Genomic DNA, 20535 nt, shown 5'->3' on the forward strand with positions numbered 1-20535 from the left:
ACCCGGGTAAAATACACGCCTTAAGTTCCTTACCCGCGCCAACGACCGTCACTCAGCTCAGACAATTCATTGGGTTAGCTTCGTATTTCCGTAGGTTCGTCCCTAAATTCTCGCAGATGATGAAACCCCTGTATGCGCTCACCTCAGGTAGCAAAAACATAACATGGTCAGATAGGCACGAGGCTAATATATGGCTAATTCATATATATATATGTCGGATGCACGTCAGGATTGTGGGTGGGGGTGTTCGGTGTATCTTCGTTGGAATTAGCCATAGGTGCGGCGTAACAATGGTTGAGTTTATTGACACAAATTAGAGAGCTTTACAGCGTCGATAGATAATCGCAAGGTTTCGATATTCGCGGCACTATGACAATGGTCTCGGCTCCGGCAACGTTTCCGCGGTCAACGGATACTGGACTTTACCCTTCGTTTGCGTCTAAGTTACACTATATGTTAGAGCACTGGGGCAATTATTTCGTATACGAAAGACAGGTCGATTACTGATGAGATCGCACTAGAGAGTGTCTCTCCGTCGCGGTGATGCTGTCGAAGAAAACTATGATGGGTGTGCCTAAGGGCACGAGATCATCGGATTCGCGGAGAAAAGTCTTCGCTCGAAGGGTGAGGGAAATTGACGTTGCTGTTAATTGGTCAATTTCCATGTTGGTGGTTAGAGAAAGATATTAGCTGTCCTTGGGGAAAATTGCTAGCGAGAAGCGTCGTTCGTGGAAGGATAGATTTCTCTTATCTTCCCGTAGTTGGGGCACAGGCCATTTGTCTATTTGAGAGACTTTGTGTAATTGAAATTTAATATTCGTAGCGGGTCCTCGCCCAGCTAAACATATACTGTGAAGATGCGTTGGCATCTGGCAATCGTCTTACCCGAAGGACAAAGTCTGCGTGTGGCGAGCCACGGGACAGAAATCGTTGAAATGTTTACCGTCCTGCCCCGTCCCAAGTATTTCTTTTAAGGAAAGCTATAGAGTTACTTCATGCCTCTGTTAGGTAAAACGTTCATCCCTTGACCGCGACTACGTTCGGCGACCGGTTGTCACCTCGAGCCCGAGCTCACTATCATAAATTTCGAATAAGTACAGTCGGATCGAATTACAACAGTTTCTTAGTGCGGCTATGATGAAATCTGGGTTACAGCGCTAAGGGGGTCCTCCCACCGCTCCAAAGGGGAGGCTCCGGTGTTCTTTCATCTCCGACATATATATATATATAAATCAATATAAAATCAATATAAATCAATATAAAAATTAATGTTATTAATTATAATAACAGTTATCGCGTTTGAGTAAATGATTTTAATTTGATTTTACTTAAATCTATGTGCGCGTTCGAGTTTATGTGAATTAAGGCAAATTAATAAAAAACCGTCCAATCTTATTGTACTAAATAAATAAAATACGAGTTTATATAATATAAATTAAATAGAAATTAAATTAATATAAATTAAATAGAAAATTATATTTTCAAAACCAAATTGTTCTAAGAAATCAGCCGACGAATATTATAACTTATCTTTTTAACGAATGCACATAAAAATTTATATTACTAAGCGAATAGAACTCGAAAGAACTGCGTCAGTCATGTGACAATTTACTGATGCTTTCAACTAACCGACTGAAAAGCATTTGAAAATTCAATGAATTTAAACAGCTAAGCTTCATCGAATCGCTATATTTGCAAAGTAAAGCAAGCAGAATGGCTACAATCACGAAAATCTCTTTTTAATCAACACTTTACCCTAACTATAACTTTTATTATTTGTGTTTCAAAGTACGTATAAATATTGCAACAACATAAGTGTGAAATATCACTGAAAGAGACTCTGTATTTTGTTTATATCAAAGAAGTCGCAAAATAGAATTGGCTCTAAGCGAAGAGCCTATGCTACTGTGCAAATATCCTAAAATAAATTATACATCAGTAGGCTGAAACACCAGACTATGCAGATTGAAACGAAGTTTCAAATGAATATAATTAAATACAAGTACTATTAAAAAACATAATATTAAATAAAATTATTGTATCATACAAGATCATTGTATTCGTTATATTATGCAATATTTCATATTTGCATTAATTCAATAATTAATGTACAAACAGGACGACACGCTGTCTATTTCTTTTGGATAATAAATATCATTTTCTAAAATATTTGCTTAAAGAAATATTATCCTTTATTATTATACAATAATTCCATATAATATCATATTTAAAAATGAACCACCTGCTCCGTTTAAAAATAAACATACATGCTCAATTTAGATCAAATTACCAAACGGATATAACCCGATCTTTGTATCCTCATTCAGCAATCTATTAAAAATTCATTGACCGTTTGTTCGAAGGAAAATCTTTGGGTTCTGTACAGAAGAGCAATTCAAAGAGTAGAGAGCAGCGAGGTACTTGACTAGATGATCGTCACGTGCGAAACGTGACTGTCTGCTGATGTTGTCGAAACACGTGACCACGCTCAGCTATATATCTATTTAATAATCAGAACGAAAACCGAGTGCACTGTCTCATCGTTTCAACATTATCAAACTGTTCCCGCTCCTTGTACGCGCCGTCGTCCCGTATCGATCTACACGAATAGTGTCAATAAGGAGCCATCAGATCCATTTACACGCATTTATGCAGGACATGTCTTGTTGTAACGTGTCTAATATTAGCCTCAATCAGAGCCAATAAAGGAGAAAATAGCGCGACACGAGTACGCGCTATTATTTATCGTACGTAACGTACACGTGACGCGATTCTTCGTCAATATATAAAGGTATTTTGATCTTGAACGGAATTACATACCAAGCAGACATCCTCCAGAGCACGAACCATCGTCAGAGAACTTCGTACTCTTTGATTTTGTTCCTCGTAAGCTACATTCCATTTTCTGCTCATATATCAACGCCGTATCTAACGTCGCAGACGTTAATTATATTCGCGGACATTTTACCGTAAACAATTGTAAAACCAAGCCATTCGTCGAGTAGGTATAAAAGGAAGAAGTAGGAGGTAACTTCCGTATCTTCGGAGCTGTTGAGAAACGAAGATATCCAAGTGCTCTACGTTCGACGAGCTTAGAGGTAGTTTCAGAGAAGCTTAAGAATATTGGAAGAACTGGAATAAATCAAGAAATACATCGAGAATAAAAGAATCGGAGATATCGAGGAAGAATTTTGAAGAAATCGATCGACAAAGATATCAAGAAGCTACTTTCGATAAATCTACAGATTTATAAAAGATCTACCTAGTCTTCGAATTTCAGAGAAGCTTAAGAATAAATTAAGAATTTTTGGAAAAGTCAAACAACGAAAATATCAGAACTCCACGTTCAATAAAATTACAAATACTCTTCGGAGAAGTTGAAGAAGAAATGCGTAATCCAAGCACGCAGAAGATTCTCAAAGACGAAGAATGTTTCGAGATAATTCGTAAAAAACTTCACAAGGAATCGATGGAGGATTTCTCGCTGATTACTTACGAGGTAGTCCCTATAGACGAGGTAAACGGTTTCATGGGCCAATACTTTACTTTAAAAGCTACCGTCGCCTCGCCGCAATCGCCACTAGAAACAAAGAATATCAATTTCTTCACGAAACTACCGCCGCCAATAACAAGTCCGCAGTACGATTTTATCCAACAATATGGTACATTCAAGAAAGAAGTTGCTCTTTATACGACAGTTTTCCCGGAGGTGTTAGATGGTCTGGATAAAAGATATATTCCAGAGTGCTTCCTTGGTTTAGAAGATGACGTAATTGTTCTAGAAGATATGGCCCACAATGGCTACGAAATGCCCGATAAATATAAACCGTTTGATTTCGAACACTGCAAAACTTTGATGAAAACTCTGGCAAAATTTCACGCGAAGTCTTTGATTTTCGAAGAATTGTACCAGAAGAGTCTGCACGACGAGTTCTCTCATTGCATGCAAGAGACACTTTGGCCTTTGACGGATGGCAGAGCTAAAGCAATGTTCGACGCTGCTGTAAAAGGCATCGTTTCCTTGATAGACTTGATACCAAACTTGGATGAGAATCAGAAGAAGACGTTTAGCACAAAGGTTACTGACTTGTGCGTTGATCATGCGAATAAATTACTGCCATCGATGAAACACAAAAATGTGCTATGCCACGGAGATCTTTGGGCGAATAACATCTTGTTCAAATATGATATCGACGAGAAACCTGCGGAGTGCTGTCTTATCGACTTTCAACTTGCAAGGTAATCGAGAGATATATTTTTATAAAAAATAAAGGAAAGGATTTAATACAATGGTTGCAAAAGGTATTCGTAGATGAAATTTCTTTTTAAGTTAGTGTTAGTTAGTATCTTTAAGCAGAGTATTTTTACATACAAGAATCAAATCTTACGCATCAATTTTTTTCTTAAATAACTATCTTTCTTTCCTTAAATTATATTAAAAATTTTTATTAAGAATTTATCAGTATACAGATGTAATAATAAATGTAATCGTGTATAAATTATAAATACTTTTTGCAACTACTGTGTATAAAACAATGAATGATATATTATTCTAATCATTTGTAATGTATCAGTATATATTATTTCTGATTGATAAATTAATTTTCATATATGAATTTCTCGGGTGTTGATTACAATTCCACTTTTTAAGTTCTAAATTTTATTACTCAGACAGAAAATTAACAAAATAAAGAGCATACTTTCATAAATTTATTTATCAAAGTCCAAGGTAAACAAAAAAAATATAATATTTCTGATCTTCTCTGCATATCGGTGCATATTATGAAATTGATTACCATAACTTCATATAGTGATTCAAGTGATCAACAGTGATTCATATAAAGTGAAACGCAAATAAAACTAGATCAAAGTATGACAAACATTAATATACCTAGTTTGGATAAATAAGGAAGTGTCACAATTCATAACTCACACTTGCAAAATGTATAAAAACGTTCGGGTTAAGTTCTTTGAAAGGTTCATCATATTTGTGCATGTTTAAAGTAAAAAAAAATATTTACAGCCAATACCAATACCAATAAGCGTAAAAAGGACTGATCTAAAATTAATTGTAATTCTTACACACAACTTCATTATCTCTACTATTATACTAAAATATCGCACTTCGTTCGAAAATTAAATCTCTTAACACAGCAATTTCTTTCTTCTCTTTTTTCAAATACCTGTTTCTCTCTTCTTAAATTAAATTGCATATTAAATATTATTGTTGCAGATACAATCCTCCAGCCCACGATATCCTATGTTTCCTTCAATTCACAACAACACGGGAACTGCGCGAAAAACACAGCGAAGAATTATTCAAGATCTACCACGAGTCAATGGCGAAAGCTCTAGAAGAAGCTGGCTTAGACATTTCCACCATCTTCCCTTGGACCGATTTTTCCGCATCCATCGAAGATTTACGAGTCATGTGTATCACACACGGTGTCTTAAACATTCCAATCATGTTATTAGAACCTCGAGCCGCTAGCAGATACTTCTCAGCCGAACCAGAACTTTTGGAGAACATTCTATATGTAGACAGAACGCCTTTGGTTTGCAAGCAGGTAGAAGATGTACCTCAATACAGAGACAGAATGATGGACGCTTTGCTAGAATTGTACGACCACGTAGCTGGTTAAAGAAACAAAATTTGACCAGACTGAATCGACATAACGGATATTAGAACTTCTATTCACTGTAGGCATCAGAGACACAACGCACCAACATTAGTCGCTAACTTGGAAAGTAAGCGGCGAGCACAGCGAAAGGTAGCTCCGAAAATTGGTAATATCGACCAATTCCATGCAATTCATTCGTATAATGCAGTAGACATAATCACAGTGGCTTTTTTTTAACATTTCGCAGTTTTACTTTGATCTAACTCGAATAAACATTTGCTTAATTTAGTAGAGAATTATTTAATTAAAAAGATTACAGGAAAATTTTATTAATACGAGTGATTCCATTGTTCTGGAAGTTTAAATAATGCGGTAGGAATGATTTGGTGACTTCTGAATTTTTATAATTTAACATTCATATGAACTTGATATTTTACTAGAAAACGAATTATGTGCGTATTGACCAATTTAATAGAATTCATTCCCTATTTGAAAAAGATATTATCAATACGAATCATTCAATTGATGTTCCTTGAAGCTTAAATAATAATAAAAATAGGAATAATCAAGGTGGTTTTTATAGTTCTGTATTGACACGGCTTTAATTTGCCTCATGGAAGTACGAGGAATATTAGAAGAACTATTGTTGGTACAGGATGAGCAAAGATCTAGTACTTACTTCATTTCGTGTAACTAAAACATAGCTATGATTACACATATTTTGTTCATTCTAAATTTTGAAATGGGTATTTAGTTGCTGATGTTCGTCGTAAAAAAATTATTCTATTATTGTATGGATAAGGTATTAATAAACAGTAATAGCTACATAGTTCTTATCTCTTAAAATAAAATTAATATTAATAAACAAGATTTAATGAGTACGTTATTAGACAGTCAGCACTAATCATCGATAGCCAAATTATCAGATAAAAGCTTAGTTTTACATTTAATGCAGAGATCTAAGGTTGTAATTGTTTTAATTATTATTGTAAGAATAATTATCGTTATTGAAATAAATAAAACTTGATACTGTAGTATCGTGAGGAAAAAACCTGGTTAGAAACTAACCAAAACAATGTCGTCTATCCTTCGGTTATTAGTTTATATAGAAAAAAGCCTATGTGACCAAAGTCACCTAATTCTTGCGGAACGTTAACAGGATGGGATTAGAGAAAGGAAAAAATAGCGCTAATGGAGGGGGACGATTTGAATTCAAAGAGTTGTTGATCGGGAAGCGTTGAGCGGTTGATCGGGAACGTTGAGCGGTTAATCAAGAAGTGAGAGTGAGTCGAGAGGTCAGAGTTAATCGAGGAGTCGAAGAGTAGAGTTGTTAGAGTTAGCGTTGTCGAGTTGCGAGAGGTGTTAGCGTTGTTGAGAGTGGAGTTGTTAGCGTTGTGGAGTTGCGTGAGTTACTAGCGTAGCTGAGAGGTTGAGTTGTTGGCGCTGTCCAGTTGCGTGAGTGGTCAAGTTAGAGTAAGATTGTTACAATTTGTTCCATATTAAACAACCATCGTTTTCTGTCTCATTAATATCTGTATAACTAATTTATTGTAAAATAAATTACAAATAATAAATAGTATCAAAGAAATCGTATATCTAATATTTCCGCGATACTACAATACCAAATTGTGTTTGATTTTTGTATCTATTCACTGCTAATTGTGTATCTGTTATAAAAAAATAGTCAGGGCGTAATTTATATAAGAAAAAGTTAAAAACAATAGGTACATAAATTTTAAAAAATTCATAATTTCATATAAGTCAAATTTATTTCTTCAAATTTATTTATTATTTGTCTGTGCAAAATCTACCTCCCATTATGTTACTCTTCAATCCTCCTGTATTTTTATACGATGTTTATATGTTATTAAAAAGTGTACACTACACGTTTTGTATATATATATTTTCTCTCTTATATTAATTATAATAAGGTAAATTTCATACGTCACAACACAGTGGATATAAAGAAACACCAAAGCTTACTTTTATGTATATAATTATTTATATCATCAATTATAATGAATATATAGTTATGTACAATATTGAATCTCATTCTTTAACAATAACATCAACAACATGATTAAACAACGTTCCTCATTGGTACACAAATTGTAAATGTACAGATAAAAAAGCATTAGATGAGGTCAATGAGGCATCGAAGGTGGCGTACGCTCAGCGCGCCTTAATTTTCTTTTTTTCTTCTCTTTATACATTTTATAATTCCCATATATATATATTTCGAATCATTTTTGGTATTTTGTTCGATTTGTTTTTATTCCTCTTCTTTTTCCCTCCTGTTTTTTTTCACATTTTTTTAGGTTCTTTTTTAACGTTAATTATATATACTTCGTTTAGATACACACGTCTCACATACACACAAATGCGCCACGTGTATCCGTGCGACGCACGAAAATACGATTACGGGTGATGATATCGATTGAATCGGTGCATGATTTAATTATTAAAGAGAGTGCATGAGTAATTTGTATCTCGCGAGCAGCCAGGCACGAGTTCCTACCTTGTAAGAGTGAATCGAGTAATATCTAAAATAACAATCGTCTATTTTTCTAATACATTTCGTACGTGAAAGGTCAAACTAAAATTAACGGCCGTATTTTATAATTAATAAAAAAGAAACAAAAAGAAAAAGAAATAAGAAAGGAAAGTCAAAATTCGAAAGGATGTTCACTCGTTTGTCAAGTAAAATTCATCTGCCTGGCTAAACCCACGCGACGCAAATCTCGACCAATCATCTAAAACTCTACACAAGGCTCCGACAAATTTCATTTTTTTTTTCTTTTTTTTAATCACTTAACGAACGATTTCCACAAAATCTAACGCGCAAACTTTTGTTTCGTATATAATCGCATCAAGGCGAGGCAGGGTCACCGAGAGTCCTCCATCTTGATTTAACGCGATTCTACAAGCCGCTAACTTCCTCAAACAATTAGTATGAAAAATTGACTGCTGTGAACAAACATTTTTCCCCAAAACAATATTCGTTCGATTACGAATTGTAATTTGTTTCGTTTATTTTTCTAAAGTGCGTGTCTTAAACTCGTTTCTTAAAACACTGACGCTCCTCAAAGAATCGAATTTTACAAAATCAAATAAGTAACACTAAACTATCTTTCGATTTTCGTTCTTTCCTTCGCATGTATTTTCATCAATATGCTGATGAAAAATTAGGCGATTCGTTTATAATTATATATCCAGTCAGACCTTTCGTTATCAAAGGATTCCTCGAAGATAAAAAGAAAAAGAGAAAAAAATACAGGATAGTCCATTCAGCGGAGAACGATAACGTACAAATGAATTTTTGTAATTGTTCAAATGAAAAACGCGATTCTCTTTCGCTCTCCTAACTATTTACTCTTCTGACTCACTTTCAGCTTCTCTTAATCTCCGCCATTTGATTTTCTACAAATACTGTTCTGAAATTTTGTTAAAACTATAGTTTCAATTGCTTTAACTGTATCATCTTTCACGATAGCGAATAAAATGAATTTGTATACAAATTAGAAAATAAACATATCTAGCATTCATATTTTTATAATTAATATGAAATAACGATTTACGTGTGTAAAAATTGTGAATTAATGCATTCGTGTGTCGTTAATTTCTTAAATAAAAAGTCCTCTTCTACTGCTTTAACAGTGGATATTCAAAATACAAAAAGCTTCGTCCACTGAACGTTCACTGACTCAATTTTCACATCGAACAAACCAAATAACAGGAATATATATATATACTAGGATAGGTCTTATCGTTTGATCTATCAACATACGAAGAAAGCTGAAAGCGTGTCAGTAACAGTAACAGTGCTCATCTCTCTTATAATCCTTAACATTACATTCGCAATCGATAAAAATTAACGCATTAATTCCACATTAATAAAATATAGAAATTGATCGGCGTTTTCTCGCAGATCTACGTATACTAAAGTAATAGAAAAAAAATAGTGAAAAAAGATATTTGGAAATCAGGAGCAACGAATGACACTTATTGCGGCTGATGCTGCACATTGTTTAGTATTATCATTTATACATCGATCAAGCTATCCGATTCGCACGCCTCACCGGCCCTTCTCGCCTTAATCGAGCCATATATAGAAAGTTATATACAACGATATAACACGAACTGCAGTGGCAGTGAATAGTGCATATGGATATTGCAAACAGTAGCAATGGCGGTGGCGGCGGCGACTCGTAATCGCGATACACGGCAGCGTCTACCACAGCTACTTTGTGTTTTCTCTTGTCCCCGATAATAATCGAACCGCTTCGTCCCATTTGCACATATATTTCTCTTTTTTAATCGATTAATGGTTAGTCTGATTTTTCATTGAACGATCGAGCACGGTAACCTGATGTTTTTTTTATATATTTTCAGCGTATATCGTATTTGGTCGGATCACGCGATACCTTCATCCTTTGTTTTTGCACTCGTCATACTTCCGCACGCGCGAATCGTTTCCCCTGGTTTCCTTTCCCTTTTTTTTTTTTCATTCCGCTTCGTACTCTTCTTTCTTCCCACGTATGTACATCATTTTCATCGATGTGATAATCGCTTTTCTTTTCTCTCGTGTGTATTTCCCTTATCTATGTGTTACGCGCGCGCATATGAGACAGAAAGAAAGGATGCGCGCGTATCCGCGTGTGTATGTTTTGTGTCTGTGAATCCATACCAGATTTTTTTTGTGATTGCATTGCCATATACATGCACTCGTACGTATCGTATGTGTATCATTACGTGTGCGTGTTTCAGTCATGGTTAGTGACAGAAAAAAGGGAGGGGCGGAGCGGGGGAAAGAGCAAGGAAGAAGTATTTGTGTATAGGTGTATCTGTGTATTTCCTTCCTTTGTTTTTATGTATGTATACCTTATTTGATCCGTCTTTGTTTTTTTTTTGCTTCTTTACATACATACATATATATACATATACATGCATACAGACATATATACATACATACATACGTGTATACGTCTATGGATGTATGTACACATATGTACGTTCGTATGTACACACTCGTGTAGTTTCACAAAAATATATAAAAGAGAGTGTCTATGTATACATATATATGTGCATATATATCTGTAATGTATATATAGTCGTATCGATACATAGTCGATTAATACTCAAGTTGTGTGGAAAAAGGGTGTTTTTTTTCTTTTATCGTTAAATTATTATATATTCACACATATACATACATACATACATGCATACATATATACATACATACAGACATACATACATACATCCACGCATGCATACGCGTTTATGTATAGAATCTGTACAAAGTGCTTGATTGAGATTTTTTATATCGTTAACCGCAAAAGAAGACACTCAAGGTAAAGTTTACACGTAATCCTGCACTCCTGTTCGCACCTATCTCTTGTCATAACGATGCACGTTATCGTCTGCAAACCGTTCAGTCTAAAACTAAACGTACAGAGTGACTGTTACACCTATGACAGATTATAGCCCTTTTCTTAATCAAATATAAAGCGAAAACAAGAGAATATCATAATACACAGAAAGAAGAAGGAAGTGAAGAAATATCGTGACGTATATCTACACATTCACTTATACCTGTTTCATTGAATGCAAATATAAAATATAGTGCTTCGTATTAATCGTTTCTATCATTTCACATGTACAAATTAATATCTCGCAAACGCCTTTAAATAAATTGCTAGATCTATGTATTACTCGTGTACGTATAAATAATCTAGACATTTCACCTTCCTGATGAAAATTCATACCATTAAATATGATACTAACTTTTAGCTGCACAATACATAGGAAGTTACGAATCACATCGTAACGTGAAAAGTGTATCATTTAAACTATTTCGTTTATGGAATAAGAATGTGGTTTCTTATTCGCAAGTTAATTAAGAGAATCGTTTAATATAGAAACATAGAGGCACATTTGCAAAGAAAGTACGTAACCGTAAGAAAAGTGAAATCATGTATCTCTATCGTCGGTATCCTTTCATTTTCCAAGGCTACGATCTGTTCCAGTTGCAGTTATCACCCTGTACATACGCATATACAGATACATGTACATATATGTATACATATTTCCATTTGCTCACAAGGCAAGATACAAAATCACGATACAGGAGACGAACACACGACTGTCTTGCAAAGTGAACAATGCATCTACATGAAAGGAACCAAAACGGTCCTGTCAGTGCAGTTATATCTCAATCAATTGTTTCGTATCTTCTATATCTTCCTCTTTCCTCCTCGTTCCGCTTCTTTTTTTTTCTTTTTTTTTGTCTTTGTTTTTATAGTTTACCGTCGAATGACAACATATTCACCTGTTCTGTACCTATTTACATATCCTGAATGAGCTACAGCGATGGTATACGTTAAGACGCGAAGGCGATTACAATTCCTCAGCGATCAGCCTTGAAGATGTTCTCAAGCGTTTATAGTTAAGCTGTTTTGCTTCGCATTTGTTTTTTAAGTATTATTTCTTATCTTCTTTTTTTTTGCTTGTTTTCTTCTGTACTTCTGTATTCTGCTGAAAGCATAGGGCGTGGAATTATAGTCACACACCGTTTTACGCTTCAGAATAAGCCCGTTCAGTCCTTATGCGGCCTTCAACATCGAAGACGATTAATAATTTCATGTCTTACGAAGATTTAGGAAGCTTAACGTGTAGCTACCCTCGGACCGTGTTTCATCATACCGTATCCCGGTATCCCTTTGCCGTTTCTCTTCCTTCTTTTTTATTTCCCTTGGCAGATTTTCATCCTTATCCTATCTTCTTCTTCTTCCTTCGCTTCTTCTTCTTTCTTTTCTTCTTCATTTATCACTTGATGTTGTATTCCTTCTTTTATTTATTACACAACCAAGCCTCAACGTAGAAATGTTTCCGGTCACGATATGAAAATAAATCACGTTAGCGATAAATAACAAGGAACAGAGAAATCTGCGGACACTATTAGAGGGAAACCGAATTCAGCTATACGAGTATTGACGAAATATATCACTGGCGACACATAACCAGCAGAAAAAACGGACGTGTTGATGATTCGTTCTATGGACGGGGTTTTGCGATTAATTCGTTGAGGGCATCGTAACGTAATGCCAGCCAATGAAGACTACAAGTCGATTCAGTAGGGACGACGGGCGGCATGATGCGTTTCCTTTGCGTAATTATATGTAGGAATAAGGTCCGTCTGTGAGGGCGCTACACAGCAACAGTCAGGAGGCGTCATCCTTTCCCCGAGCTCCTCTGCTCGGCTTGTATTCCAGACCTGGATCGAATTGCATCAGCACGAAAACCTGCAGATTATTCAGTAAAAAGATGATATTAACATTAAAGTAATAATGTTATCATTATAAATTAAAATCAAATAATAACATGATTATGTTGTGCGAATGTAGAAGATAAGAGAAAAGAATCAAATTTTCAAACATTCAAATCTACAAATTTTCGGACGTTCAAATTTCCGAGTTTTTTTTTAAACTTTTATATCTTAATCGGAAATAATTAAAATAATAATCAAACGAATAGTATAATCGAGTGATATCGAGTAATAGACATGGAAGCCCTTCGTACCTGATCTGTAGGCAATAACGTGAAGTCATCTGGAGGATTTGTAATGACGTATCGTTTAGAGGAAGCATCGCACGATGAGCTGGTATCTCGAAACCTAAAATTTAGTTACAAGTCAGCCATGTGGAATCATAGCTTTCGAGACAACTTACGAATCTAAGCTAAATATTTATATGTATATACACATATGTACGATTAAAACTAAAACTATAAAACTAAAACTAAAACTAAACTAAACGCTGGCAACAGTAACTAAACACTAAACAAACAAGTGATACAAAGAGACAATCATAAAAAATGATGGGTATTTGTTGGATGAAGGCAACTTACGATCGTCGTTTCTTTTTTTTTTTTTCGTGACGCGAAAACGCAAAATGCAAAAGTGTGCGGCAAAAAATCAAAAGTTATATAGTAAGTACAAGAATGATATAGTAAGAGAATAATCAATGGCAGTATAATCGCAGCAGCAAGATGAAAGATTCTCAGAGAAAAAGATATATATATGTATATATATAATATATGCGTATATTCTGTGTAGAGTAATCCAATAAATACCATCGAGAGAAGGAAAAAAGTCCGATACCTGTACCTGTACAGACCAATGCACAGCATTCCATACGACTTTAATGCTGCGACAAAGAGGTCACCGTACTTGCCTCCTTCGCCATATTGAGCCAATGGCCCGTCGTACAATGCGATTTGACCTACTCGACATCGATCTCTATTTGCCAGACTATCAGGTGTACTGTAAATAAATAAATAAGTCAATTGTGCATTATTCGAAATATGATACATTTTTATTGACACTGGTGTTAGTAAAAACACTTGGCATTGGTAAAAAGTATCATTAAAATAGTATGAAACATTTTTACACTATCGTCCGTAAATGGTTATAATGAGTACACGTTCTAACAGTTAAAAATACAAATTCCTATGAGTATATGTATAATTCGCTCCTCGGATGTTTCATTCGTCAGAGCACGCAACCACTGTAACCATAATCTTGGTTACAGATTGCATACTTAGACAAGTTTATGTTTAAAATTAGCAAATGCCCCGTGAGTCGTGAAGAAGGATGTATGTGTCAAACTTCATCCGATTTACCTATAACCTCCTCGTAAACCTGCTCCTTCAGCGAGAATTAACTCTAACTCAGGCGTTGCTCCACCAGTGATTAGAGATCGAATTAAAGTCAGCGCGTTCTGGTTAAAGTACGTCTGTCACAGAAATAGAAGCAAATATTACGATTAATATAAAGATATAAGTTACGAAGTTGAAGCCTGTTTCTAATGAATAATAAAATAAATGACAATAGAGTGATAAATCACCAACTAACGCTATCACAATCGTCTAATTTATATTTACAGAGAAATTCATGTAATTTATTAGTAATTATATATTAGTAGTTAACATTTATACGACGCCACAGTAAGATCTTTAGTCAAATACTAACATTATAATCATAGAATACTACTAACCGTCGACATTAATGAATCTAATACGCTGACGGCAAAGGCAGTACCGCAAGCAAACGGTTGGGTAAGGTACAGTTCTGTGTCCGGATCATCGTCGTCGTCCTGGTCAAGGAACTGCACGTTGCTATCATTTACGAGTTCTGTTAACAAAAACATGAACATATAAATGGCGTATTAACTTCCTCAGTGATAATAAACCAATCAGAAAAACAATAAGTAAATTCTTTATCCTATATATGAAGATTTCAGCTGAAACATATTTTTCATTTTTCATTAAAGAGCAACTTCAAAATTCGATGTATTGCCAACTAATTGCACATGGAAACTATGTTTGCACTTGATTTTGTGATTAAATATGTGTTTTTGTCAGCTTCTTGGACATTTAAAAAACATCAATGACATATGTTACGCAGACTAATATCAATCAAATTAAACTAATATTATTCGTTTCTTGCAAAACAATTCTTTTGTGAATCTATTTCCGAACACTGTGTTATCTATTTCCAAACAGCTTGTGTCTTCGAATCTGTCGCATTATTTTTCTTCGCAACAATTCTACGTTAAAATATTTTTATACAGCTACCAAGCGACGTGAAAGTCAGAAGATTGACAAAAATAGATTCACATTGTTTTCATGTGATATTCATATAAAATAGTAAGTAAGATGTACCTGTTATCATTGGCACGTTTGCTCCATAAACTGATCCCCGTCGCTGCAAAACGATTGGGCTGCCAACTGCGGTCAAATTACCTTGCTCATTATTTGCTGGAATTGCCACTTAATATTTAATAAAATGTACAGGATAGGATATAGGCAGTCGTTCAACTTGAAAGTTCATTAAAACACGAGCTTTATATTGAGAGGATATTACGAACCTTGGCTGAGCACTCCAATGGTGTCGTCGAATGTCATAGCTTTGATATTAAGGGACGCGAGGATGGCTTCCTTGTCGGCGAGGGTGGGGTCATCGTTGCTAGGCACTTTAGCCGACAGGATACAACACATGTCGCACAGATTCACGTTAACGGCACGCAGATCTGCTCTGCTTAATGGTGAACCCTACCACAGTACACGTAATTACATTGCAAATGCTCATTCTTAAATTCTGACACTTCTTTCTTCTTTTATAATATATTGTTGTTAAAAAGAATTATATTAGTTCGAAACGTTTGATCTTATATTAAGTTATAATATGAATTCGCCTTACATAGATTATAGTAAATATAATGAATATACAGGATAAATTTATGCAATAAATAAATAAACAGGATAAATAATTACAATCGTATATTTGAGTCTATATGTTGTAAACATACAAAACTTCGTAAATTCATAAATTCTAGTAAAGCGGAAAATTTTTATTTTCAAAGTGACACAAACAAAATGCAAATAAACTATGCAGATATATTTATTTAAAGTATAATAAAAAACAATCTAAATAATCGGAGAAGATTCATGTTATAGTATAGCAAAAGAAAGAAATTGAGTAATTGAAGAAGATTTATATTATAATAATAAAAAAGTAATTAATAGTTAGTAATAATCAAAAAAGAAATTGAATAATTATAAAAGATTTCTTACGTTTAACACCGAAATCTTTGGTAGATTCTGCAACATCTTCCACTCGCGGCGGATGTAATCCACAGACCCAACTATTACTACGTGTTTAAGCTCGTGGTAATGAAAATTGGAAGCTCGTAATGGCATGACAAGGTTTCTCAGTCCGATGAGAGGCGAATCGGGATCGGCGAATAGGCAAACAACAACATGTCCATTTAGAACTGTCATCGCCGCCTGATTACGATCCAGTATGCAGTCTTCGAGGTTACGGGATGGACTCCAATGGAACATACCCGTTGAATCGTACTTCATTTCGGTCTTTTCGAAATCGAAGTCCTTCGCCTGATCGTCAGCTATTCCGACTTGAAGACCACCGTTGTTATTCACGTTCGTACCGCCCGAGGCTCTGCTCGTCGGCCTAAAAATATAATTTTCACTTTTACTATACAGAAATCGCTGTTCACTTTTACTCGATTAAATAACAAAATAAATACTAGTAAAATACTAGATTTATATAATACGCGCAAGTAGATGTAATAACATCTTTCATGACTAATTTTTTGTGTTTTTAGCTTTACTTCAGCTCTTTAGCTGTATTCTATTCTATCCTATTAAAGCTAGTAGTCCTGAAATACTCAAGCGAATGAATACTAGTTGAAACTATAGCTTAAGTAAGCAGTATAGTTATATAACTACTTATCCTTTGTTTTCCTTAATTATTTTACTATGTTTCCCCTAACAAATTAACTCATTAATTGCCAACTGTTATCTCTAAAGTAGTTGTTTCATATATATATTTTCTTATTTAACGAAAAATTTTCATTCAGAGATCGCAAAATATCATGACAGTTAATGAGCGTGTGTATCTTAAACAGCAAAACTATTTCGATTATTGCAATATCTTACGTCGCAAATAAATGCCTTCCTGTATCTAGTATACAAATTGCCAGATAATCATGCGTGATATAATAGAATTAGTAAGTACATTAATTACATCATAACCGACAACGAACGAAAAATTAGACACATTCAACCTTAAAATACTCTCAAGATACTCTGGACTAGTTTATAAAATGGGCTGTGTTAATTTCATTGCAAGTTACTACGGATTACTGGATATAAATAAATGTCTGTCTTTAGTAATTAATTAAAAGAAATTAGCGAAGTTAAGTTACACGAAAATGTAATTATACTCGCTGAATCGATTATGCTTTAAAATTGTAAATTGGATCGTTTATAACACAATTTCTTCGGACTCGTTGCCATTTTTTAAGATGAAACAAAAGTTTCAGTTTGCTGTAAGTGTTCATATACTCATGCAGATTAATTCATGAAATTCATTATAATGGCAGATATTGTTCATGCCTGTAGCAATTTAATTGATAGTTTATTGGTAAAGAGTGAAAATGTAGCAGAGAATAAAGCGAAATAAAAAAAGCGAAAGTAACTACGAAATCACATGGAAGAGAAAGCTTGGAGAAGGTTCTGATCGTCAAAGAAAAATTTAATTTTTACATAAAGAAGATAATTAGAAGAGGAAAATGATTGGAATACGCTGCAACATAAGCATTCGCATGCAATCTTGGCAAGCAGATTTCTATATTGCAAATATATTCAATCAAACGTATAGTGTAGAAGAAAGAACAGCGCGCTCAACGTGACAGTTAACGTAACAAAAGAAGCGTACATGAGCTTTTTGACTTCGTAGGCGAGATGGTAGCCAGGGTATGCGGACTCCTCTTGCGATCTGGAATCAGAAGGCATTTGAAACGTTGGATTCGTCGATTTGTAGACGCTCTTTTCTTCGTTCGCCATCGAATAACGTTAAATCATAACAATAAGGAAACAAGAATGAAGAAGTTCATTTATAAATAACAATGACAATACATAATGATTTTCATGATTGGCTATGAAATTTGACAATTTCGAATATTTGATTTCTTTTCATCTTTTCTTTTTTTCTTTAAAACGTAATGTACGATAAAATGATTCATTTCTGGATCAGTAACATTAAAAAATGAAAAATATATAAATGTAAGAATTATGTAGCTTCCTCTATAGGAAGTATTTGCTTTGATAAAGTTTGACATCTATTCTATATTGATCAAACAAATGTGAAGAATGGATATAATTGCAGTCTATTCATGGGAAAAAAATAAATACTGGGATAAATTCGTTGTCCTCGTTCTAAACAATGATCAACACAATAAGTGTGGTGCAAACAAGCGGATTTCATCATATAGGGATTTCTCACGTTTCAGCTGTACATATACAAAATTATAAAAGCACAGACAGCGGTCCTACCATAACAGGTAAAAGCTGGTCATTGGATATCGCGTAGGAAAAGGAAGAATTTATATTTCATGGGCTGCTATCAACTTGTTAACATGCGATATAATACTTTCGTGAGCCATCGAATAAAAGAGAGGAAATAAATGGAAAAGAAAATATTATACCTGAGTATTACATCGTGTAACTCTAACAATAATTATTTACTTTTTAGCACGAGGAATATTAGACTTCGCAGAGATATCTCTAAATAAATCTATTATTTTCAGCTTTCTTCGGTATAAGCAACAATTTGAGTGACGGAAGTTGTTACGGTATTACGATATTAATTGAATTAAAAATTAATTACAAAGAAATACATAATCTCATTACAACAAAAAACTCTGCTAAAACGGTACTATATTGGCTTTGTCCTCATTTTATTTTTCGAGCTACGTACGCTAGGAAATAGATCATCAATTAAAAGGATGTCTTCCACCAACTGTAAAAGTTATACCTCTAATTCTGCATGTCACAGTTTGTTACGATACATGGACCCAATATACTGCTAGTTCGTAGCCATCACGAACTTTTGCGTGTTGCTAGAAGGATAAAGGGAAAACAGGGAATGTCTATTTTTAATGAATTTACGTTGTACAGCGCCTTTTATTGATAGCAATTCCTGCAGAAAAGTTCCGTTCTGGAACCGCAGAACAGTTTCAGAATATACTGTTTCGATAAAATTAATCGCAGGAAACTAAATAATGAACAAAACTGATCGTACAATATGTAACCTGTTGCAAGATCACTTGAATTTATGAAGATGATTCTGGATCGCATGGAAGTTCTCTACCGAGAATAGTAATAATAGAATATTTATCGTCACCTATGTTGGATAACTTTTAAAAACATGCTGATTAAAGGAAAATAGATGCAAATATATCGTTGAAAGAATACTGTGTCAGACAGCGTAGTGCACTCTGTAAAGATAAATTATTTCATCGAAGATTCTTTTAACAGAGTAGTGTTCTTATATTTTGTAAGATGAATCGTTTCGAGTAATTTCTTCGACATTCCATTAGGTTATTCAAAGTACATGATTTAAAATGATTTCATGATGGTATTACAAAATGTATGTGATTTTGTTAGCGATTAAAAACAAACATCTTACGATGTATATGCAAAGATGAATTTTGTTCGACTTACGTATTAAGAGTGAACTAAACGATGTACAGTTTGAATAACCCATTGTATACAGCTTAAGAAAATTGTGTGGAAATAAAAGCTCGAGTCGTTCTACTCGTGCAAATAGAGGAGAAACAGGATCAACCGTAAAGTTCGTACAATAATGAGAGTGCTTAGATGCAGACAGAGAAGTCACCAGGAAAAATTCACCACGAACTGCTGCTGTAATTGTGTACACATACTTCGTTACTATATAACAACCGAATATATTAAATCACACTTTATATAATTGTGCTTGTATGTATATATAGTGACCACGTCTAATTAAACTTTGAGTGCACAAGAATTACTTTTTAACGTAAAATAAATAAACACAAGATAATTTTGCGGTGAAATAAAATTTGAAAATAAAATTCCAGCAACATTCTTTTTCTTTTCGATCAATGAGTTCAATAGTTAACGTGTAATTAATTCTCAGTAGTGAAATTCGCACGCTGTTTGTTAATGTGTAATGAAATATTTATGGCAAGTGATAAAAAAATGCGAACAATGAAGAGCGAATGCAAGGACGATGCACGTCCATGTTGTACACATTAAAGAGAGGATTAGATTTAAATTAAAACGAATACCTCTGATTGTACGGTTGATTTGGACTGGATAAACTGTCATTCGTCGCTCGATTCACATTCGGTTTCACCTTATTCACCTGCTTTGTTGAATTCATCATGGTCATCCCGACGGAATTCCGGTGATTTCTCATCGCTGTAACACGATAATATAATATTATACGCACGTGTATATATGAGCAGTATTTATATTTTTATTAATTATTATGTATAATACAGACCAC

The 20535-nt window shown here is 34.3% G+C and overlaps 2 protein-coding genes across 51 annotated transcripts in view; one reads left to right on the forward strand and one right to left on the reverse strand.

The window, feature by feature from the left end:
• Positions 1-2794: 2794 nt before the first annotated feature.
• Positions 2795-6655, forward strand: LOC100645600. The gene is made up of 2 exons (XM_003397657.4): positions 2795-4239; positions 5234-6655. The coding sequence occupies exons 1-2, from the start codon at positions 3389-3391 to the stop codon at positions 5640-5642; spliced, it is 1260 nt and encodes a 419-aa protein (XP_003397705.1). The 5' UTR covers positions 2795-3388; the 3' UTR covers positions 5643-6655.
• Positions 6656-7600: 945 nt separating this feature from the next.
• LOC100650043 (calcium-activated potassium channel slowpoke) overlaps positions 7601-20535 on the reverse strand; it is a 105842-nt gene continuing 92907 nt past the window's right edge. For 35 of the 50 annotated variants that reach the window (XM_048408749.1, XM_020864743.2, XM_048408747.1 and 32 more), the window contains 10 exons: positions 20315-20447; positions 17920-17979; positions 16254-16650; positions 15548-15731; positions 15342-15437; positions 14675-14811; positions 14301-14413; positions 13780-13941; positions 13200-13293; positions 7601-12922 (listed from right to left, as the gene is read on the reverse strand). In XM_048408749.1, coding sequence (XP_048264706.1) covers positions 12842-12922; positions 13200-13293; positions 13780-13941; positions 14301-14413; positions 14675-14811; positions 15342-15437; positions 15548-15731; positions 16254-16650; positions 17920-17979; positions 20315-20447 — 1457 coding nt within the window. In that variant the 3' untranslated portion in view covers positions 7601-12841. The remainder of the gene's footprint in view (positions 12923-13199; positions 13294-13779; positions 13942-14300; positions 14414-14674; positions 14812-15341; positions 15438-15547; positions 15732-16253; positions 16651-17919; positions 17980-20314; positions 20448-20535) is intronic. The other 15 variants (XM_048408751.1, XM_048408781.1, XM_020864753.2 and 12 more) reach the window with 4 other exon arrangements.

Source organism: Bombus terrestris, chromosome 9 (genome assembly GCF_910591885.1).
Source record: "Bombus terrestris chromosome 9, iyBomTerr1.2, whole genome shotgun sequence".
NCBI lineage: Eukaryota > Metazoa > Arthropoda > Insecta > Hymenoptera > Apidae > Bombus > Bombus terrestris.

Coding starts and splice junctions, on each gene's coding strand:
- LOC100645600 (XM_003397657.4), top strand. CDS start 3,389: ATGCGTAATCCAAGCACGCAGAAGATTCTCAAAGACGAAGAATGTTTC. Junction 4,240..5,233: donor ATCGACTTTCAACTTGCAAG/GTAATCGAGAGA, acceptor TTATTGTTGCAG/ATACAATCCTCCAGCCCACG.